The 24283-nt window shown below is 45.2% G+C and overlaps 2 protein-coding genes across 10 annotated transcripts in view; one reads left to right on the plus strand and one right to left on the minus strand.

The window, feature by feature from the left end:
- LOC115480240 (sodium/calcium exchanger 1-like) overlaps window positions 1–10878 on the plus strand; it is a 144382-nt gene extending 133504 nt beyond the window's left edge. For all 9 annotated transcript variants that reach the window (XM_030218761.1, XM_030218763.1, XM_030218764.1 and 6 more), the window contains 3 exons: window positions 7358–7457; window positions 7663–7935; window positions 8650–10878. In XM_030218761.1, coding sequence (XP_030074621.1) covers window positions 7358–7457; window positions 7663–7935; window positions 8650–9026 — 750 coding nt within the window. In that variant the 3' untranslated portion in view covers window positions 9027–10878. The remainder of the gene's footprint in view (window positions 1–7357; window positions 7458–7662; window positions 7936–8649) is intronic.
- Window positions 10879–11281: 403 nt separating this feature from the next.
- Window positions 11282–24283, minus strand: part of PLCB3 (phospholipase C beta 3) — an 80283-nt gene continuing 67281 nt past the window's right edge. Inside the window, 14 exon segments of the mRNA XM_030217704.1 lie at window positions 11282–13249; window positions 16411–16497; window positions 16872–16929; window positions 17272–17361; window positions 17692–17768; window positions 17915–18016; window positions 18018–18081; window positions 18171–18387; window positions 18691–18726; window positions 22236–22365; window positions 22844–22932; window positions 23017–23121; window positions 23393–23492; window positions 23719–23880. Coding sequence (XP_030073564.1) covers window positions 12932–13249; window positions 16411–16497; window positions 16872–16929; window positions 17272–17361; window positions 17692–17768; window positions 17915–18016; window positions 18018–18081; window positions 18171–18387; window positions 18691–18726; window positions 22236–22365; window positions 22844–22932; window positions 23017–23121; window positions 23393–23492; window positions 23719–23880 — 1635 coding nt within the window. The 3' untranslated portion in view covers window positions 11282–12931.

A 24283-nucleotide genomic window follows, 5' to 3' on the forward strand; every position in this document is an offset into this window, starting at 1 on the left:
TACAGGGACTGAACACACTGATACTTCTTTAATCTTTGGGCTGGCCTAGGAGAGATTGGAAGTGGCAGTGGCAAGCCCAGCTGCGAGAAGAGAAGCAAGGGAAGGCTTTAATGCACACACTAAAGCTGTGGTACAACCCCAAACACTGCCACCCTAGGAAGTTACCTAGTATCTCTAGTGGCTGGCCTGGCCTGGCCCTACCTAGAGGCACACTTAGCCCATCAGGATTTCAGGTTTACTGCAATGAATATGCATGAGAGAGATTTGCATACCGCAGGGGCGTAGCCAGACAACAGATTTTGGGTGGGCCTAGGCAACAATTGGGTGGGCACCAAGTGTTCTCCCCCCCCCCCCCCCCCCAAAAAAAAAAAAAAAAATCTCAGCTGGTTGGAAAATGCTTCTTTCCATCTTGACAGCAGGAATGCACTGAAAACTGAGCTACTGTTGGGTGGACCTGAGCCATGAATGGGTGGGCCCTAGCCCACCCAAGCCCACCTGTGGCTATGCCACTGGCATACAGTGGGCTCCAGCAGCATGCTAATGTAGTCAAGCTCAAATTAGTAAGGTCATTTTATATTCCTCCCCAATGCTCAGAAAACGCCCAAAACAAAACTGCCTTACCACGCAAAAAATAACGCCATGTCAGAGCAGGCATTAGTCTGTTGGAAGAGAGAGTTTCTCATAATTTTCATGACTCTTTCTGCAAAATCTGCTGATTTGTAGAGCTTTTGGAAGCAGAAGTAAGCCTGTGCAAGCCCTTAAGAGCTAGTTATGAGAAACAGCAGACCCAAGTGAAAGCACACGTTGGCATCTGTTTCCTGTGTCTAAATTTAAAGTGTCCATGCTTAAAAAAAAAAAAAAAATTAACATCCAAATTGAAAACACAAGGAGGGGCATAATCGAACAGGGACGACCATCTCTAAGGGCGTCCCGGCGAAGGGGCGGGGAAACCCATATTATTGAAACAAGATGGGCGCCCATCTTTCGTTTTGATAATACGGTCGGGGACGCCCAAATCCCAACATTTAGGTCGACCTTAGAAATGGTTGTCCCCGGTTTTCGGCGATAATGGAAACCGATGACGCCCATCTCAGAAACAACCAATTCCAAGCCATTTGGTCATGGGAGGAGCCAGCATTCGTAGTGCACTGGTCCCCCTGACATGCCAGGACACCAACCGGGCACGCTAGGGCGCACTGCAGTTTACTTCACAAATTGATCCCAGGTGTGTAGCTCCCTTACCTTGGGTACTGAGCCCCCCAACTCCGCTCAAAACCCACTCCCCACAACACTACCATAGCCATAAGGGGTGAAGGGGAGCACCTACATGTGGATACAGTGGGTTTCGGGTGGGTTTTGAAGGGCTCCCCTTTACCACCACAAGTGTAAAAGGTAGGGGGGATGGGCCTGGGTCCGCCTGGCTGAATTGCACTGCACCCACTAAAACTGCTCCATGGACCTGCATACTGCTGTCAGTGAACTAGGTATGACATTTGAGGCTGGCAAGCATTTTTTTTCAAAGTTTTTTTTTAGGGTGGGAGGGGATTGGTGACCACTGGGGGAGTAAAGGGAGGTCATCCCCAATTCCCTCCGGTGGCCATCTGGTCAGTTCGGGCACCTTTTTGAGGCTTGGTCGTGAAAAAAAATGGACCAAGTAAAGTCGGCTAAATGTTCGTCAGGGACGCCCTTTTTTCCATTATCGGCCGAGGATTCCCATCTGTTAAGCATGCCCCAGTCCCGCCTTTGCTACGCCTCCAACATGCTCCCGGGAACTTTGGTTGTCCCCGCGACGGAAAGCAGTTGAGGGCGCCTAAAATTAGCTTTTCGATTATGCCGATTTGGGCGACCGTGAGAGGACACCCATCTCCCGATTTGTGTCGGAAGATGGGCGCCCTTCTCCTTCAAAAAGCCTGATATTGGCATCCATTTCCTGTGTCTACATGTAAGCGTTCAAGCTAAAAAAAAAAAAATTTTAAACGCTTATATTTAGGCCGCAGAGATGACAGTGTGTGCTTCATATTCGGGTTTTTACCAGGCGCATGCACACAGTTGCCAAGCTTACTGTGGGACTCTTCTGCACCTGCGCCAAGCACAATCCTCCCACCAAACTCCCTAATGCTCAATGCTATGAGCACGCTTATATTTGCATCTCATTAGCATTGAGCATTAGGACGTTGTTCTTTTGTGCTGTTCTGGCGGTATTTTCATGGCGCTATTCTGAACAGCGCTGGAGTTTTGAGCAGCGGGGCCTTAGGCTTCTAAGTCACAAAGAAGCAGGAAGGGGAGAACTGACTGGTCATAATACACAGAAGCCTTGAAGGCGCCACACCCTACTCTCAAGAACAACACTAACAAAATATGCAACAACCCTTGGTAATACTTATACATTTTTACAGTAGTGATAAGCATTCAGTTACAATACATCCCTGCCCTGAAGGGCTTACAATCAAAGAGGGGACTAAGACAATGGGGATTTGAACTCTGGCTTCCCTAGTTCACAGCTCATTGTTCTAACCCAGAGGTTCTCAACTCAGTCTGCAGGGCATGCCCAGCCAGTCAGGTTTTCAACAGATGCTGAATATGCATGAGATACATTTGCATAGAATGGAGGTAATGCATGAAAATGTATCTCATACATATTCAGTGTGCATATCTTGAAAACCAGACTGGCTGGGTATGTCCCAAGGATTGGGTTAAGAACCCCTGGCCACTTCCTCTGCCCTAGCTAACCCCGCAAGGGGAAATTTGTTACACCCTTTTCCCTTTCAAAATTCGTGCTGCCTGATATGCAAAGCAATTTAAATAACTCAGAGAGGCTTCTGACCATTTAAAATCACATCTCCAGGGCTAACCATGAATATTCAGCGACATTTAACCAGTTAGTGCCACTGAATACTTGCGGTTAGCACCTGAGCCAAAACAGACTAACTTGTGGGTGTTCCAGGGGCAGAGCTGGCACTTATGGCTGTTAAGGACCCGTATTCAGCCCTTAACCGCAAAAAATAAGCACATAAATTGGGCCACATAAAAATCAGTCCTAGATGTATGTGGTTCAGCTTGTGTGGTTAAGGGCTAACTGCATAAGTTTTAGTGGCCAATGTACAAACAGCTATTCAGTGCCGGGCCTGTCTGTGAATACAGCCAGCAGTGGACATAAAAAGGCTGACCACTGCTGGCTGAATCTCAACAGGGCAAGGGCAGACTGACCATACAGGCAACCAGGCAGAGCCCGAGGGCCCAAAGTGGTCTCACCTTAAAGGGCCCTGGTGGTCTAGTGGCCTCTTCGGGGGCAGGAAATATTAAGTACATAAGTACATACAGTGGGGGAAATAAGTATTTGATCCCTTGCTGATTTTGTAAGTTTGCCCACTGACAAAGACATGAGCAGCCCATAATTGAAGGGTAGGTTATTGGTAACAGTGAGAGATAGCACATCACAAATTAAATCCGGAAAATCACATTGTGGAAAGTATATGAATTTATTTGCATTCTGCAGAGGGAAATAAGTATTTAATCCCTCTGGCAAACAAGACCTAATACTTGGTGGCAAAACCCTTGTTGGCAAGCACAGCGGTCAGACGTCTTCTGTAGTTGATGATGAGGTTTGCACACATGTCAGGAGGAATTTTGGTCCACTCCTCTTTGCAGATCATCTCTAAATCATTAAGAGTTCTGGGCTGTCGCTTGGCAACTCGCAGCTTCAGCTCCCTCCATAAGTTTTCAATGGGATTAAGGTCTGGTGACTGGCTAGGCCACTCCATGACCCTAATGTGCTTCTTCCTGAGCCACTCCTTTGTTGCCTTGGCTGTATGTTTTGGGTCATTGTCGTGCTGGAAGACCCAGCCACGACCCATTTTTAAGGCCCTGGCGGAGGGAAGGAGGTTGTCACTCAGAATTGTACGGTACATGGCCCCATCCATTCTCCCATTGATGCGGTGAAGTAGTCCTGTGCCCTTAGCAGAGAAACACCCCCAAAACATAACATTTCCACCTCCATGCTTGACAGTGGGGACGGTGTTCTTTGGGTCATAGGCAGCATTTCTCTTCCTCCAAACACGGCGAGTTGAGTTCATGCCAAAGAGCTCAATTTTTGTCTCATCTGACCACAGCACCTTCTCCCAATCACTCTCGGCATCATCCAGGTGTTCACTGGCAAACTTCAGACGGGCCGTCACATGTGCCTTGCGGAGCAGGGGGACCTTGCGGGCACTGCAGGATTGCAATCCGTTATGTCGTAATGTGTTACCAATGGTTTTCGTGGTGACAGTGGTCCCAGCTGCCTTGAGATCATTGACAAGTTCCCCCCTTGTAGTTGTAGGCTGATTTCTAACCTTCCTCATGATCAAGGATACCCCACGAGGTGAGATTTTGCGTGGAGCCCCAGATCTTTGTCGATTGACAGTCATTTTGTACTTCTTCCATTTTCTTACTATGGCACCAACAGTTGTCTCCTTCTCGCCCAGCGTCTTACTGATGGTTTTGTAGCCCATTCCAGCCTTGTGCAGGTGTATGATCTTGTCCCTGACATCCTTAGACAGCTCCTTGCTCTTGGCCATTTTGTAGAGGTTAGAGTCTGACTGATTCACTGAGTCTGTGGACAGGTGTCTTTCATACAGGTGACCATTGCCGACAGCTGTCTGTCATGCAGGTAACTAGTTGATTTGGAGCATCTACCTGGTCTGTAGGGGCCAGATCTCTTACTGGTTGGTGGGGGATCAAATACTTATTTCCCTCTGCAGAATGCAAATAAATTCATATACTTTCCACAATGTGATTTTCCGGATTTAATTTGTGATGTGCTATCTCTCACTGTTACCAATAACCTACCCTTCAATTATGGGCTGCTCATGTCTTTGTCAGTGGGCAAACTTACAAAATCAGCAAGGGATCAAATACTTATTTCCCCCACTGTAAGTAGTGCCATACTGGGAAAGACCAAAGGTCCATCTAGCCCAGCATCCTGTCACCGACAGTGGCCAATCCAGGTCAAGGGCACCTGGCACGCTCCCCAAACGTAAAAACATTCCAGACAAGTTATACCTAAAAATGCGGAATTTTTCCAAGTCCATTTAATAGCGGTCTATGGACTTGTCCTTTAGGAATCTATCTAACCCCTTTTTAAACTCCGTCAAGCTAACCGCCCGTACCACGTTCTCCGGCAACGAATTCCAGAGTCTAATTACACGTTGGGTGAAGAAAAATTTTCTCCGATTCGTTTTAAATTTACCACACTATAGCTTCAACTCATGCCCTCTAGTCCTAGTATTTTTGGATAGCGTGAACAGTCGCTTCACATCCACCCGATCCATTCCACTCATTATTTTATACACTTCTATCATATCTCCCCTCAGCCGTCTCTTCTCCAAGCTAAAAAGCCCTAGCCTTCTCAGCCTCTCTTCATAGGAAAGTCGTCCCATCCCCACTATCATTTTCGTCGCCCTTCGCTGTACCTTTTCCAATTCTACTATATCTTTTTTGAGATACGGAGACCAGTACTGAACACAATACTCCAGGTGCGGTCGCACCATGGAGCGATACAACGGCATTATAACATCCGCACACCTGGACTCCATACCCTTCCTAATAACACCCAACATTCTATTCGCTTTCCTAGCCGCAGCAGCACACTGAGCAGAAGGTTTCAGCGTATCATCGACAACAACACCCAGATCCCTTTCTTGATCCGTAACTCCTAACGCGGAACCTTGCAAGACGTAGCTATAATTCGGGTTCCTCTTACCCACATGCATCACTTTGCACTTGTCAACATTGAACTTCATCTGCCACTTGCACGCCCAATCTCCCAGTCTCGCAAGGTCCTCCTGTAATCGTTCACATTCCTCCTGCGACTTGACGACCCTGAATAATTTTGTGTCATCGGCGAATTTAATTACCTCACTAGTTATTCCCATCTCTAGGTCATTTATAAATACATTAAAAAGCAACGGACCCAGCACAGACCCCTGCGGGACCCCACTAACTACCCTCCTCCACTGAGAATACTGTCCACGCAATCCTACTCTCTGCTTCCTATCTTTCAACCAGTTCTTAATCCATAATAATACCCTACCTCCGATTCCATGACTCTGCAATTTCTTCAGGAGTCTTTCGTGCGGCACTCTTTTCTGCCCACTGCCGCTACTCTGCCCGCCACCACTGCATTTTCAAAATGGCTGTTGAGACCTGCAAGACTACCGCAGGAAGTCTTGGCAGCCATTTTGAAAACACAGCAGTGTCAGGCAGAGAGCAGCAGCAGGAGGCAGAAAAGAGTAGGGATCTTTCCTGCCCCTGAAGAGGCCACTAGACCACCAGCGTCCTTCAAAGTAGGGTGCATTAGTGGGCGGGGGGTGTGGATAGGGGGGCACAGGCAATGCGCAGGGGTCCAGAGCACTGTCAGTCCGCCCCTGCAACAGGGTACTACCTAGTTCATTTGTACTAGAAGATAGCCACCCTCTTACATCACGTTCAGCTCATCTCATACTCCTCAATAGTATTACATTACATTTCATTAGGGCTTATATCCTGCTAATACCTGTTCATTTCTAAGAGATTTACAAACATCTTAGGGTTTTAGAAATCAGAACGTTCCTCTGACAATTACAGTTGATTGCTTAGGGAGTAGATGGGATTATAATTAATGTTTCTTAAATAGGAGAGTTTTAATCTTTTTTTTGAAACGCGAGATACAATTGTGAAGGTGAGAATGCTCTGGACTTACAAATTTCACCCCAAAACTGTAATTTGTTACAGAAAAATGTAAACTTTTACCTAGGTAATAAATAGAAATAAATCAAAACATAAAAAAGAAAATAAGATGATACCTTTTTTAATTGGACTAACTTAATACATTTTCAAATTAGCTTTTGAAGGTAACCTTTCTTCTTCAGATTTCTGATCTAAGAAGGGTTACCTTCAAAAGTTAATTGCAAAATGTATTGTTAGTCCAATTAAAAAAAGGTATCATCTTATTTTCTTTTTTATGTTTTGATTTATTTCTATTTATTACTTTTAAAAGTGGACTAAACAGCTACACCACCTTACTCTACTTTTATCTAAAAAGCAGCAGCCTCATTTAAATAAGAGATTTTAAAAAATGAGATGTGTTTTTGTGGGATAGGCAGCTGGCAGATGGATGGTTCAAATTGCTACTCACTATTCTACTCATTGACAGTGTGATTTCACTCTAATAATGTTGCCAGGGCAATAAGTCCATACATATGAGTGTATCCCCACAGATGCCCATGTGCCTGGGGGTCTTTGAATCTTGGCAGATTGCTACACACCCCTCCAAGAACCTTAGGACTGGGCTAGCACCTGCCCCAGCTCTGGCTAATTGCTGCTGTTTTTGCTTCTACAGAGCACGGTGGATAAACTCATTAAGAAGACAAACCTGTCGCTTGTGGTTGGGAGCAGTAGCTGGAGGGAGCAGTTCGTCAGTGCAGTGACGGTCAGTGCAGGTACATGCAGCGGGTCAAGTCTCCTTTCTGGCCATTGTAGTGTATGAGCATCCATAAGGTCAAAGATCTCATTTTTAAGACCCAGTATTTATGCTCTCCCTTAACCCTTTGTATGCTTCCCCTCATGCATTCTCTCTTCTCCAACACTGTCAGGCATCATCTGTCCACCTCTTCTATTTCTCAGCCTTCGTCCTTTTTCCCACAGGTGATGACGACGACGATGACAGTGGAGAGGAGCGACTCCCCTCATGTTTTGATTATATCATGCATTTTCTGACCGTGTTCTGGAAGGTTCTCTTTGCCTTCGTCCCTCCCACCGAGTACTGGAGTGGCTGGGCCTGCTTCATCGTGTCCATCTGCCTCATCGGGGCTCTGACAGCCATCACTGGAGACCTGGCCTCACACTTTGGCTGCACGGTGGGGCTGAAGGACTCGGTTACAGCCGTGGTGTTTGTGGCACTAGGGACCTCTGTGCCAGGTGAAGGGGCTGCTTAGATGGCTGGGGTGAGCTTGGGCTACCAACAAGCCTTCGTCATCATGGACAGGCTAAGCCCATGCTATCCATGGAGACATAACTTTAGGTTCTCCAGCGATCAGTCCATGATGACCTGGGCCTTCTTGGAAAGGCCAAGGTGAACTAGTGTAAGGTTTGGGGACAAGGAGACCAGGTGTCAAACTGATGGTTATTTTTTATTTCTGTATATAATGTACTAGTGGTGATGCTAAAAAGGAAGTTAGAGGCTGCTATTTCTAATTAATGTAATTATCTTTAATTATCCACTTCGCAAACAGCACTGAGTTACAACACCTGTCTCTCTTTCTGTCTGCTGTGATTTGCATTCTCATCTCCATTTTCCTCTTTTGAGGTCTCATCCCTGTTCTCAGACCTTCTCTCCAGCTAGTACTGATTACAACAGAAGTCTGAGGTGGGAAATAGGGAGCTAATATGACCATTTGGCAGCGGCCATGCTCCTTGGTTTACCATTCCTGACTCCCAAAGAGTCACCAAAGGGAGCTAGATTGTGTTGCTATTTCATGCTCACACACAGTGGCTTCAGTCTCTTCCATGTCCATAAGAGAGAACAGAGTGGATATTGGGACCCCAGTCTTACTGTTAAGTGTATGCAGCTTATTCTGACTTTCGCCTTTGTGTTGCATGTCTGTGACACCTCTCTCATCCATCCTCTTCCAGATACCTTTGCCAGTAAAGTGGCAGCGATCCAAGACCAGTATGCAGATGCTTCCATCGGCAATGTAACAGGTAGCAATGCAGTCAACGTCTTCCTTGGCATTGGTGTGGCCTGGACCATTGCAGCCATCTATTGGGCCAGCAAGGGCCAGCCCTTCCTGGTAAAACCAGGCACACTAGCCTTCTCAGTCACCCTGTTCACCATCTTAGCTTTCTTCAGCGTTGCAGTGTTGTTGTACCGCCGGCGGCCTACCATTGGTGGCGAGCTGGGAGGGCCCAGGGCTGCTAAGGTCCTGGCCATGGTGGTTTTCATCTCTCTTTGGCTCCTGTACATCCTGCTGGCCTCACTGGAGGCATACTGCCACATCAAGGGTTTCTGAGTTCTGGCAACACCACCGTGGCAGAAGGGAATGGAGATGTGGCTGCAAAAGAAAACTGAAAACTGAGGCCAAGCAGCAGGACATTAAGAGCACAAAGGGATGGAGAAGGGATGTACCTGGAATTCTGATCCAGTGCCCCTTCTCCCCACCGCCAGCCCAGGACTTCAGTGATTCAAGGTGCCAAGATTTCCTATGGTGTCCAACAGAGAAGCCTCCCAACCCTAAGGTTGAATCCATCCACTGGTATAAGCTGCCACTTACTGGAAGATTTGGGTGTAGGAAGGGGGTAGTATAAGAGCATGGTATTTGATGTATGACATGGCAGCTGTATTTTGGCTCTAATGGAATGGGAGGGAGAGAAAAAAAAGTAGATTTACCTATTCTCAGGAAATGAGAGAAAATGGTTATAGAGTGTGATAGTGTAAAGCAGATGGAAAGAGGGTGTGGGGAAAATACCAGGGTTTGCTCGTAAAGCTTTGATGGAGAACCCACATTCCTCTGGTGAGATCATAGGGACAGTGGCCCTTTCTAAGGATTTATGGTCATCCACCCCAGCTCCAAATAGGGTCCTTGGATCCAGTAGGATTTCCCAGAACTGTATATAGACTTGGCTAGGGAGAGGGCAGGAGGCTGGCAGTGCTCATATCCAGGAACCCACCACTTTTACCTCACAATCTCCTTAAAAGTCTTGCAGTGTAATCCATTACCCATGTTCCATCTGTTTGTCTCCATGTCCTGATGGCTGTAACACACGTTTGTGACGTGTGCAACAGCTGGGAAGTGCTGGCACTACAGGGGAGGGGGAGGAGAGAGAGGAACTCTAGGATGGATCTGGTCCAGCAGTATCTGATGGACAACAAATATGTAAGTCTCACCAATGTTACTTATTATGAAGAGAGAGAGAGTGCTGAAGTACCCATCAAGAAAGAGGAGACAGGAGAATTGGTGGAATCAAGAGAGGGGGAGTGAAAGGTGGGCAAGAGAAAAGAGATGGGATAGACGTGGAGTGACATGAACCAAACTGCCATAAGTCCTCCATTTCCCATCTCACTTGCTAGAGCTGGGCACAGGATGAAGGATGCAGACTGGTCTACAGACTCCTGCAGCTGAATGAATTTGGGAATACTATGACACTTCCCGGGTTTACTGCCCAATTTGAGATACTTGTCTATTGTCTTGTGTGTGTCCAAACTGTGAACACTGTGTATTTAACAGTCTTGTGTCTGTGCTGCAGAAGTTGTGACTGCTTCTAGCAACAGGTCAGGGTGTGGGGAGAAGCAGGAGACAGCTGATAGCAACAGGAAAAGCATAGAACAGTTATAACACTCTTCCTTGTCCAATGTTTCCTGAATCTGGGTGTAGGAAAAATGCATCCCAGAGGGTGTCTGTATGCATATTTTGGAAGTATCACCATGGGAGACCTAGTCTGGCTAAGTCTCTCTTTGCACTTGCAGCTTCTCTCCACCACCTGTCTCAGAAGTGTCTTGATGCATGTCGCTTGTTGTAAATAATAAAATCACATACAGAAACTCTTCGACAGTCTTATGCGGAGAGTGTATGCAGAACTCCATAGCTGACTCCAGCTAGGTGGGGTTACAAATGTTCTTGTATAGGGCTTTATTAGGCCCAAAAGAGGTGGTGGATGCACAGACTATCTGAAAGTAAGTGTGTGTGTGTCTCACTCTTGTTTAAGAGGTCACAATACGTATGCTGGCCCATGCACTTATAGGTGAATGGATAGGCAGAAATGTATACAAATTGTTACATCCTGTGAGGTTTCTCCTAGAACATGCATTCTGGTGGACTGTGCACAGTGCTCTTCTCCCAGCACTGTGTTTACAACTCTGCCTACTTCCCCATATAACACAGTAATCCTTACAGTCTGCCCAGTTGAAATACCTATATTCCTATAATAAATTCCTATAGTTAAAGCACACTTTCTCAACCATGGCCTGTATGTCTGTCCCACACCTGGTTCCATTTTAGTATAGTAATTGCCCCTGTTCCCTTCACCTCTGGGTATTTCAGGCCTTGTTAGTTTTCCTCCTTAATTTTCACAAGGCCTACTCTTAAATCCTGCAAACTTTGTAATAATCCACAAAGCTATCAAAACATTCAACTACCACATAGTTGTTGAAGTAAGGAGTCATGCCAAATAAGACGCAAGGTGCACAGAGAATCCTAAAAAGCATATCATAGGACCTTTTCATACTATAAAAGCACTGGAGCTGCAGAACTGTACCATAGCCATAGTGTCTCCACATCCATATTTATTGCAGAGCTGGTAAAAAAAAAAGTTTCATACAACAATTACATACATCCAGGAATGGGCTGCTCCCCTTTGACAGCATCTTGCTGGGGGGGGGGGGGGGGGGGGGGCGCAGGGGTCCCATGATGTGGGTAACAGCCACTGGATCCCAGGAGACAAATTGAGAGAGAAGGGCACCCCAGAGGGAAGAAGTGTACCGTTATTTATAAGCTGAACCCTTGGTCCCTCCCTCCCACCTTAAAAAAAAAACATTTAAAATAAAATAACATTCCTCAGAGGAGAAGAGAACCTGAAAAGGTTCAGCTGTCACTTTGTTATTAAATTACAAAAACAAATCAGGAGATAAGTTATAAACTGCACAGAGCTTGTGAAAGGGAAGGGGTGGGGTATGTACACGTGTGTAGGGCCAGTGCTATCTTCCACCCTAACTGGCAAGGATTTGAAGAGTATTATGGGGGTCCTGAAGAGGTGGTAGAGACAGGACAATAGCAGGTAGGGGAGAGGGGCCTTAAAAAACCATGAACACTAGGACAACTCGTGGGGCCCCACTCTCTTCCCAAAGCATTGTGGGACCTGTGGTCCTTCCTGCATCCAAAGAAATACAGAACTCCCTTTCCCAGTAAGCCATGGGAGGAGATGGATGGACACACTGAGATCACTCCTGCTATCTCCCCTCAGCTGGGCAGCTCTGTTCACCCACCTAAGGAGAGGGCTGCAGGTAACAGCCCTTCCCTCTAGTAACCTTACAGGCAGGCAGGCAGGCTTCACAGATGCAGATCTGCAAATGCCATCCTAGTGGAGGAAATGGAACTGGATCCTGGGGGAGGAAGAAAAGGTCTTTACTGGAATAAAATATTTTAAATATCAAAATGTAAAGCACAATTCCTCCAATCCTCAACCTGAGGATCACTCCCGTACTCTACAGCAAGTTAAAAACCATCCCAATTAAAACCATATCTTGTACACACACACACACACACATATATATATATATATATATATATATATATACACACACATACATATATACACATACATATATATATACACATACATACATATATACACATACATATATATATACACATACATACATATACATACATGTGTACTGCCTGTTAAACATGTAACACAGCACAGACAAGTGCCACCACGCTCAGAACTTGATTTGAAGACACTTCTTTCCCCCATCCTCCAATTCTCACCCACTTAGGAGACATGTATTACATGGGATTTCTTAAAAGTTAAATTGTGCCCTGCTTCAGATTGCAGAGCATTAAAAATGGAGCGTTCAGGATTGCTCCCCTGTCAGTGTGAAGTTTAGAGAGCTCTCTGGTATGGCCGCTCCTTACACAAGGCAGTGTGTGTTCATGGTGTTAAAAACCACACGCTGTGGTAGCTCAAGTAGAAGATGTGAAATTTTTTGGAGCATATATGGTCCTCATCAGTCCAACACAGGCTGGGACAGGGACTGTATAGTTCCTGTTCCCCCCCCCCCCCCCCCCCCCCCCCCCCCCACAAGACTTCAGGTATGTTAAGAGAAGCCTCTCTCCTTAGCAAGTGTGCACAGTGGCAGATGAGGGACTGGCCAGACTTGTGTACTGCTATGACTGTCTATGTACAAGGGGTGGGGTTGTCACAGCACAGTGGTCTCATCAGTGGGGTTACCAAGGGCAGCTAACACAGGCCCCTCCACCTGTGCTGATGTGCAATTGTCCAAGCTCTGGTTACTCCGCCAGCCAAAGCGAGAAACAGAAGACGGAGTGCTCTGGGTGGACTGGGATCCCGAGCCTGGGCTGTCAGTACCAGGCGAGTGTCCGTTGTTAACGCTGGCAGGTGAGCTGGTGCCAGAGCGATTCAACCTTCCATCCATCTCCTCCTGCAGGTAACGGCGGATCTCCTGAGGAAGCAGCTGTGATTCCATGTCGCACTCCTGCTCCAGTTGTGCCAGCAGCTGTAAAAGACAAAATCTGGGTGTGATTCTTTAAAACTAGCTATGTTCTGTTTAAAATACAAAGGAGGCTAATTCCCCACACCTATGTTATCTTCCTGCCTCCCTCTGGCTACACAGTTTTCCTAGTTTCCTTCAGGGTTTTCAACAGAAATAAAACATGGAAAAGAAAATAAGATGATACCTTTTTGATTGGACATAACAATACATTTCTTGATTAGCTTTTGAAGGTTGCCCTTCGTCAGATCGGAAATAAGCAAATGTTGGTAGGTGACAGTATATATAAGTGGAACATCAAAGCATTTCAGTGACAGTCTAATAGGATGAGGGTGGATAGGTGAGAGACAAGAAGAGTCGGGTGGACAGGGAGATATGCATGGAGATAGGAGGGTGACAAAGCAGTGCAATTTTAGGGTTTATAATGGGATACAAAACCCAGATCTTTGTTAAATCCTACCTGGTGGGTGTCAAAATATTTAATCATTCTGACCTCAAAGGTCTTACGTTCCTCTGTTGTTTTAAAGTTCCCTTTCAGGATTCTTACCATGATATCACTGGTACAGTGTTATGGTTTTGAAAAGTGCTGCCCCACAGAGGTGACATCCTGATTGGTACTTGCATTTTTCATATGGTGTCTATGTAAATTAAATCTCTTCTTTAGCATCTGACTTGTTTCACCAATGTAGCAGTCTTCGTTGCATTTTTTACACTGAATGATATATACCACATTGGAAGATGAGCATGTGAAAGATTCCTTAATGTTGAATATTTTTCCTTTGTGAATGACCGTGAGGTCCTGTGAAATGTTTTGGCATAGTTTGCAGTTGGATATATTGCAAGGATGTGTGCCATTCTCTTCTTTTTGAGTCTGTGTTGGGAGCTTACTTATAATTAGCTTGTGTTTTAAGTTGGGTGGCTGTCGGAAGGCCAGCACTGGTGGGGATGGGAATATCTCATTCAGTAATTCATCCTCCTGGAGTAGAGAGGCTGTAGATCTTTTATGATTTTTCTTAATTTTTCCAGCTCTGGGTTGTATGTACTATAAGGGGGATTCTGCCTGTGGCTTTTTTTTCTTTGTACTGTAGCAGATTGTCCCTGTGTGTTTTGAGGGAGGAGGCAATATTCTTAGAGATTATTTTGGAGTTGTTGCCCTTCTGTTCAAAGGATACAGTCAGGATTTCAAGGTGTCTGTCTCTGTCGCCTGGGTAACTGCATTTGTCTGTGGGTTTCCTGTATATGGATGTTTGTATATAGCCATCGCTGATTGAGACTGTGGTGTCCAAAAAATTGACTTTTTCTGGGGAGTAGTCAATTTTGAATCCGATTGTAGGATGGTATGTATTGAAGGAGTTGTATAATACTCACCAGAAACTATTACTAAATTAATCAAATTTATTTTAACTCACAACTATTTCCGCTTTAACAATGATATCTATCTACAAATAATGGGCACTGCGATGGGCACCAGGACAGCACCCCAATATGCCAACATCTTTATGGCTGAGCTGGAAGAGACATTTCTGAATACATACCAGACCAAACCCCTAAAATACTACCGATGACATTTTTATGATTTGGACTGAGGGGGAAAAAACTCTGAAACAATTATACAATTCCTTCAAAAATTAAGAAAAATCATAAAAGATCTACAGCCTCTCTACTCCAGGAGGATGAATTACTGAAAGAGATATTCCCATCCCCACCAGTGTTGGCCTTCCGACAGCCACCCAACTTAAAACACATGCCTGGAATAAACTCCCTGAGCCCATACGCCAGGCCCCCTCCCTGCCCATCTTCAAATCTTTGCTCAAAGCCCATCTCTTCAATGTCGCCTTTGGCACCTAACCACTATTCAAGAAATCTAGACTGCCCCAACTTGTCATTTCGTCCTTTAGATTGTAAGCTCCTTTGAGCAGGGACTGTCCTTTTTGTTAAACTGTACAGCGCTGCGTAAACCTAGTAGCGCTATAGAAATGTCAAGTAGCAGTAGTAGTAGTAGTACTAATTATAAGTAAGTTCCCAACACAGACTCAAAAAGAAGAGAATGGCACACATCCTTGCAATATATCCAACTGCAAACTATGCCAAAACATTTCACAGGACCCCACGGTCATTCACAAAGGAAAAATATTCAACATTAAGGAATCTTTCACGTGCTCATCTTCCAATGTGGTATATATCATTCAGTGTCAAAAATGCAACGAAGGCTGTTACAATGGAGAAACAAGTAAGATGCTAAAGAAGAGATTTAATTTACATAGACACCATATGAAAAATGCTAGTACCAATCAGGATGTCACCTCTGTGGGGCAGCACTTTACAAAACCAGAACACTGTATCAACGATTTTATGGTGAGAATACTAAAAGGAAACTTTAAGACAATCCAGGAAGTAAGACCTTTGAAGTCAGAATGATTAAACATTTTGACACCAACCAGACAGGACTTAACAAAGATCTGGGTTTTGTAGCCCATTATAAACCATAAAATTGTACTGCTTTGTCACCCTCTTATCTCCATGTATATTTCCCTGTCCCTCATCCACCCGACTCTTCTTGTCTCTCACCTATCCACCCTCATCCTGTTAGACTGTCACTGAAATGCTTTGATGTTTCACTTATATATACTGTCACCTACCAACATTTGCTTATTTCCGATCTGACGAAGGAAAACCTTTGAAAGCTAATCAAGAAATGTATTAAGTTATGTCCAATAAAAGAGGCATCATCTTATTTTCTTTTCCATGTTTTATTTTATTTCTATTGATTACCTTTAAAAGTGGACTAACACGGCTACCACACCTCTCTACTTCAGGGTTTTGCGTGCAGTTACATAACACATGCACTATTCGGAGTCTATGTATGGTGATATCCCAAATACACACACTACACTGCCAATAGTGCCCTCGGGTGGCCACAGGGTAAAGAGCAAGGACAGAACCATCACACTGCAGCCAAAGTATTTTAGACAGATAATTTGAAATAAAACTGCTATAAAACAGTGCTGTCATCTTTGAGCAGGGAATTACCCAAACTGCACAGCAGAACCCTTAACCTACGATGGGCTGAAGATTACCTATTCCTTCCCCTAGGATGCAATTTAACCAGAATGCCCTCTTCCCTGTGCCTGGAGATTTACCTAGAATGCCCCCTCACCCAGACTTACCCTGGGCTGCTCATCGTTGATGTGCCGGAGTATGTCCTGCTGCTCACTGACCAGTTTCTCCTGCCGTCGTGTCTGAGCCTCCTCCAGCTGGATGGGAACAAAACACGACATAACAAGTAAGATGCTTGTACACCTAATGAAAGCACCTTCCAAAAGCCAGTTACCTAGGTGAATGGGCTATGTATAATTACCCACTCTGCCTAGGCATAAGATTATGTGCGGATAGTTCTTTTGAGTTCATACGGCTATCAGGATTATTGCTTTGCTCTGTCTGCCGTTGCTCTTTGCTGCCCCCACCCTTCAAAGCTGGTGCCCAAGGCAATGGCCTAGTCTTTGCGTAATGGTTGGGCTGGCACTGTCTGGGAGTTGGGAAGAGGACTGGAGAGGGAGGGGGGAACATAGTGGAAGCTAGGTGAAGAAGGGGAGATGCTCCATTCAGTCACTTTCCAGCCTGCACTTACCCGTCGTATTGCGTTGACAGATTCATTAATGTGCCTGCGATTAATTTCTGTCAGTTCCCTGCAGAGAACAAAAAGGTGAACCTCAGGTCACAGAAAGCTGGGAAAGAGGAAAAAAAGAGGAGCAGCTGGTCAGTGGGGTGGGGAAGGGAGAGGAGGGTAGTGGCAGGTCAGAACAAGCAAGGGATGGGGGATCCCTATCCAAGTAGTTGTGCCCTTGGTCCCATCTGTGTCTGTATTCATGAAGCCAGACCCCCTACACATGTCTGTGTCCCACAGACTTGTCCCCTCACCTTCCCCACCCTGATTATAAATTCCCCCATCCCTCTCTATAGGCTATCTTCTTCCTCGGCTAGGGACTTGTCCTGGGATCAGGAGACCCCCAACTCTCTCCCCCACTCACACTTCCTTCTTCTGCTTTTCCCGTGATTTTGCCTCCGTGATGCTATTATGCCGCTTCCTTTCCAGAATCTTCTGCAGTTCTTTCTTCTCCCTGCTCCAGTGGAAGGAACCAGAGGCCATGGTTATATTGTTACTTCATATTACATAAATATGCATCAATTAACTTTTACATTCAGCCACATCTCTCTGCTCATGGCAACTAGTACTGTGACATGGTTTCCAGATGCTTCTGCTCTCAAGCTATTAACTACCAGGAACTGCCCCTGCCCAAAAGTCAACTTTGTTTGTAATGTTTCCCACAAAACTGCTGGGTAACAGATTTCTTTCCGCAGGGTTCACATCTTTAGCACTACTTCAAAGGGGCAGAAGCTCTTTCCCAAATGAGTCTAAAGGCTCTATCCTCATTTTTTCCAGAACTTACTTTTCATTCACTTCCTTCAGACGCTTCAGCTGCCCAGCCTGACAGTCTGAGGCTACGTCTTGGAGTTTCTGCAGGGCCTGTGAGGAAGGTGGCAGAGGCATGGCATCACTGCTACAGACCAGTGCAGCTACAAGTTGTATAATTCAGCAAACCTCTCATTAAGGAATGGGAGATATGGGTCATGCAGCAACAGAGAATATCAGCTAGGCAATCACCGACTCACCTGCTTCAGATGCTCAAACTTTTTGGTCTTTTCCAGCTGGTGCTGAGCATCCCGGAGCTCCAACAGCCCCCGCATCTGCCACTCCTGCAGCTCCAGCTTTTTTTTGGCTCACCTCCTTCTCCAACTGACTCAGTTGCTGCTTTACCGCCTCTGAGGAGCCACTGGATCTGTAAGAGATCAGGTCAGAGATATCAGAGAACAGATCTACTCCAACATTCAACCTCTCAGCATCTGCTGCCCACCTCTCCACACTCACTCCTTCTTGAGGTTCCTCATCTTCTTTTCCACCTGGGAGCGCCTGCGGGTGCTCTCACTGTGAAACTCACTCAGACGGGCACTCTGCTCCCGGTGCAGTGCGGAGATCTTCCGCATGTGTTTCTTTCGCAGCTCCTTCAGTTCCCGGTACTGTTTCTTCAGCAGCCGAACAAAAGCTTTTTGCTGCTTGAGATCTTCCACAGTCTGTGCACGTACCTCTGAGAAGAGAATGGGTAGAGAGAACATCAGAGCTCTCAGATTAAGTGAGGAGGCATCTACAGCCCTGCCATGAACTGCAGTTGGTGAAAAAATAATTAAATGCTGGAAGTATCCTTAGTTAATCACAAAACTGGAGCGATTACTGCAGTGAAAGAAGGGAAATCTCCGAGGGCTGAAAGGCATCATGCCCACTTGTACTGCAGTGTGGGAATGCAGCAGAAAGCACAGGATGTGTTCTGTACTGAGTGATGATGCCAGAAGATGCCACCTAATAAACCACATAACCACTTTATCCCTCTTACCCGTGAGCACACTGGCAATAAGCTCGTCCTGCTGACCTAAAACAAGAGAGGAAAGGAGATGAGCACAGTCAAGAGATACAAGCTATTACATACCATGCCCCAATCCCTAATGGTCCATGCACCATCTCCTCGCTCCTTTTGATGTTCCCCCTTTCCCTTTTCTTTCCCTCCACTGCAGGGCCCTGATTACCCCCCCCCCCCCCCCCCCATTCCCTTGTCCCATCCTCCTCCCCCACTTCCTACAGAAGGTTCTACACCTTTTTCTCCTCCCCTTCCTCCATGTCCCTGATACCTCTCTTCCTGCTTCCTTCAGGGGTCCTGGGACCCTGCTCCATCCCTCTCACCTCCTACCACATCTTCTAGTCCCTTCTTCCTCTTCACACTCCCTCACAATCCCATCCCTTCCTCCACCTCTTCCAGGGGCTCTACCCTGCATAATTCTCAATTTGTATTAGACTTGTTTATCAGAAATGCTGTGACAGAGACCTGGAACTATGACTTAAGTTTCTTAAAATTTGTGCTAATGTTAAAAATAAACCCTCTGGAAAACAAACACAACAAAAAAAAAACAGAATCCACCAATTTATAAGGGCAAGCTGCAAAGCCATTTACCAAACTACAAATGAGTGGTCTGAGATTTTCCTCCTCAAACAGGACTAAAAGCAAAAAGAGATGCCATAACACAGATAAGTCAATTATTGGCAACAGATATACTATTTATACTGGATACAATAAAATATATCATCAAAACGTCTTTATATCCAGTTAAAGTTCATCCACCATCCTTTCATTCAAGTATAAATCAATTTCCAAGTTTCCAATGAATAATTAGTGAAAGAGTTTTCTGATATTGAAAACACTGTGAGAAAAGTGTACCGGTGAAGATAATTGATGCTTATGATACCGCCACGTAATTCCTGCGAGGGTGGTGGACGGTGAGCGTCACTGAGGTCACTTTATAAGAGATTGCTAATAAGTACAGATTTTCATATATTAGGAACTGGAAAACTTGGAAATTGCTTTATACTTGAATGAAAGGATGGTGGATGAACTTTAACTGGATATAAAGACGTTTTGATGATAACACAGATAAGAACATAATAAGCATTGTCATTCTGGGACAGACCGAAGGCCCATCAAGCCCAGTATCCTATTTCCAACAGTGGCCAATCCAGGACACAAGTCCCTGGCAAGATCCCAAGTATAAACAGATTTTATGTTTATAAGCAGTGGATTTTCCCAAGTCCATCTTAATAATGGCTTATAGACTTTTCTTTTAGGAACTTGTCCAAACTTGATTTAAACCCTGCTAAGCTAACATCTTTTACCACAGTCTCTGGCAATGAATTCCAGAGTCCAATTACACCTTGAAATAGCAGAGGAGTAACCTAATGATTAGAGCAGGGGGTTGAGCCCACTGTGGCTCCTTGTGATCTTTGGCGAGTCACTTAACCTTCTATTGCCTCAGGTACAGACAAGACTATAAGCCCTCCAGGGACAGGAAAATACCCACTATAATTGAATGTAACTCACTTTGAGCTAAAACTGAAAAAAGCATGAGCTAAATAAAAAACAAAAACAAAGAAAAAACAAACAAAAAAAAAACCCCAAAAGCACCTTTAGCCACATTAATAGGATTTTCCCAGAGAGTTGTTTACGTTACAGGGAAGAAAAAGGGAAGGGATTTGATATACCACATTTCTGTGGTTACAATCAAAGCAGTTTACATAATATATACAGGTACTTATTTTGTACCTGGGGCAATGGAGGGTTAAATGACTTGGCCAGAGCCACGAGCTGCAGTGGGAATCAAACTCAGTTCCCCATGAAATCAGGCTACTACTCTAACCATTAAGCTACTCCTCCACTCGCGTACATGAGATATTCAAAACATATGTATGTTCTTCTGCCACCACCCACACAAACAGTAGTTTCAAGGTGAACTTTGTATCTCTCCAAGGTGCAACCGCACCTCGAATACTGTGTGCAATTCTGGTCACCGAATCTCAAAAAAGATATAGTGGAATTAGAAAAGGTACAGAGAAGGGTGACGAAAATGATAAAGGGGTTAGGGTGACTTCCCTATGAGAAAAGGCTAAAGCAGCCAGGGCTTTTCAACTTGGAGAAAAGATGGCTGAGAGGAGATATAATAGAGGTCTATAAAATAATGAGTGGAACGGGTAGACGTGAATTGCTTGTTTACTCTTTCCAAAAATACTAGGACTAGGGGGCATGAAAAGAAGCTACAAAGTAGTAAATTTAAAACAAATTAGAGAAAATATTTCTTCACTCGAAGTGTAATTAAATTCTGGAATTCATTTCCACAGAATGTAGTAAAAGCAGTTAGCTTAGTGGGGTTTGAAAAAGGTTTGGCTAGCTTCCTAAAAGACAAGTCCATAAACCATTATTAAGATGGACTTGGGGAAAATCCACTGCTTATTTCTAGGATAAGCAGCATAAAATGTATTTGTACTGTTTTGGGATCTTGCCAGGTACTTGTAACCTGGATTTGGCCACTGTTGGAAACAGGATGTTGGGCTTGATGGACCTTTGGTCTGCCCCAGTATGGGAACACTTATGTACCTATATACAGTTGCTCTTAGCCCGTGCACCTGTTCTTTCCCAAAAAGAAATACGAGTGAGTATGGCAAAGAACCATCATTGCAATGGTAGTACAAGGTGGACTGGAATCCCAAATAAGCAGAAAACAACTACTTGGGAAAGTCAATTAACAACCCCCCACCCCACGTTTCAACTTACACATACATTCACAAACTTGTAAGTAACATAGGTATACAGGCACGCCCACCAACCCACAGGCAAAACAGACATACATACACCCACAGACATATAGTGGGATTGGAAAGAATTCCACGAGTCATGCTCCACATGCTTTCCCCACTTGTCTGAACACTCATCATACCAAATGTACCAATTTTGTTCATCTTATAAATGAGGGCAGAAAGAGACTCTATACTAAACCAACACCACTGTATCTTCCCAAAGAACCAGAACAATCCCTGGCTTCCAGGAGCAGAGGAAAAGAAGAGTGTGGCTGGCCCCTGGCTCCCAGCAGTGGACAGAAGGCAGAGTGTGCTAAAAAGTTAAAGGCAATGTCCTTATTAACTTGCCTAAAGATGGCCATATAATCCTTCTTAATAGTATCTAAAATCAGAATTTTTTAAAATTCCTAAATATTTGTAAATCTTCTCTAGTATTTTCAATAGAGCTATCCGACAAATCTGTCAGCCCACCCCTCTTCTCTAGCACAGTTCTGTCTTCCTTGGGTTTATACTGTAGCTTGAAAGGGAACTGTACTCCAAAATCATCCTTTTCAGAGCCAAAACCCAGCTTGAGTATGTAATGTGAAGGTGAAGAAATGCAGCTGCACAAATAAAACACACCGTAGGAGCCAACTTTTCAAAATAATTGGGATGCTAAACACCACAAGTGAATGCTCTCTGGTCAGAATAATGGAGTTTGATCAATACTGGGGTGCTCAAGCATCCCCTGAGCTAGCCCTATGACACACACCCCGCTCTTACCTAGGTTCCTCAGGCTGGTCAGGCCTGAACTGACAGTGACAGGGGGGTCGATCTTTTGCACTGGTTTTTGGGTAGGTAGGGATTTGGTGTCAGATTTAGGCAGCTCCTTCGGCTTCTCCAGGTTGGTGCCCTGATTGTAATAAATAAAAGATTTTTTAAAACTCCCCAGGAGAACAGAAATCTCACCCTCTGCCATTCACCAAGATCCCTGTACCAACTTCCTGCACTAGAGGTGCTCCCCCGCACAGGCCACCCAAGAGCCACAGGATCCAATACCATCTGCCCAAATTATCAAAGCTGGGAATGGAAATCAGGGGTTACCTCATTCTCTCTAATCAGTGCTACCAGATGTTTGAACCGATGAATTAGAGTTGGAGGTCGGAGACCTTACCTTGCACCACCAGATGGTTGGGGGTGGGGAGGGGGTTCTTACTTCATTCTTTCTGATCATTGCTCCCAGATGTTTGGATTGTGGTCACAAGTCAAGAGGTGGGGGGGGGGGGGGAGGGTCTCATATTGCTTTCTCCAGTCAGTGCTACCTACTGTTTGTGGCACGGGTTGTGGTCACAAAGTGTGTGTGTGGGGGGGGGGGGGGGGGGGGGTCTTACCTCGCTCTCTCCAATCAGTGCTACCAATTGTTTTGTACGCTGCTCCATGTTGACATGTTTGATAGGATTGGAGAGTGCCTCAGCATAATCTATAAGACACAAAATTGTGTGATATCAACGTGCAAGTAGCAGATCCAGAGGTGCAGCACATTGCCACCCCCGTAACACCTTACCCTGGTGATCATCTGGGATGTAGTCGCTGGCTTCAGTGTAAACGAGCAAGGCAGGGAGACAGAGCGGCTGGTTACTCTCATTCCGCAAAGAAATGTAGTGATACCCTGCAAGCAGCAAACACCAGAGCATGAGACAGAGAAAAAAAAGGAAAGGCAGATGAGAGAGCAAGAGAAAAGCAAAGACACACACAGACAGGGGAGCAGAGGGGAAGAGAGAGAAGACATGATTCCACAGTAGAAAACCAATTTGAACTCAGAGGAAAAGACTGCTATAGAGAAGGATCACATAATTAACCTGGCTAACAACAAGTGAGGGACCAGGAGTGAGTGTGGTGAGAAGCCAAGGAGTCCATCCCTTGCCTTCCCCTTCCATCACCTGGTCTGATGGCGCTCACAGGCAGGATACGATGACCAATGAACTTCCCTCCTTCCTCAAATACAGCAATCCTGAGAGATGCCAGTGTGGGGAGTACCACCTGTGCAGAGAGAAGGGAGAGTGAGTAGGAGGAGGTGAGACATGGGGAAAGAGGAAGGGCAGGATGATGAAATAGCAAAGAAGGTAAAAGGAGAGGGGGATGAGAGGCAGGACTGGGTAAAGAAAAGAGAAAGGAAGAGGTAGAGGCTGATGTGAAAGAAGCGTGAGGTTTAGAAAGGAAGGTAGAAATCTAGAAGAAGTGAAAGGCAGGAAATGAGGTCAATTACCTTCTGAAACACAAAGGGCTCCTCATCCCAGACAGGGTTGAAGGAATTCCCCTGAGAGGTTTTGGTGCGGAATTTGCGCTTGGTGTCAACGGGCAGGCCAAACATGTCCACCTCCACAAATATCCCTACCTTCTTATCCGACAGGAACTGACCCGAGATTATCTAGGAGAGGAGATAAAGCAATGAGAGGCTGGAATCCACCAACATGGATCCTCTCCTACAGTTCACAAGAGTCCACAGTTCCAGTGCTCTCTGCTCCATCCAATGCTTGAAGTTCCTAGAATTACTCTCAGTGGTGTGCTGGTAAATGTTTAACAACAGGCTCTCTCTCTCTCAACCCCCCCCCCCCCCCACACACACACACACATATGAACGAGACTGTATTATGCATTCTATTGGTATAAATGATATGCACAGGCAGAAACAAATTTACAAATAAAATTAAAACATAATATTCTATACTGTAAGTTCCAAATGGCCAATTGATTTTCACCGCACTCCTATATCTGTAGCCAACCTATGATCCCCTGTTTACTAAGCTGTTCGGCAATGCCAACACAGACCA

The sequence above is a fragment of the Microcaecilia unicolor genome, chromosome 11, assembly GCF_901765095.1.
Source record: "Microcaecilia unicolor chromosome 11, aMicUni1.1, whole genome shotgun sequence".
NCBI lineage: Eukaryota > Metazoa > Chordata > Amphibia > Gymnophiona > Siphonopidae > Microcaecilia > Microcaecilia unicolor.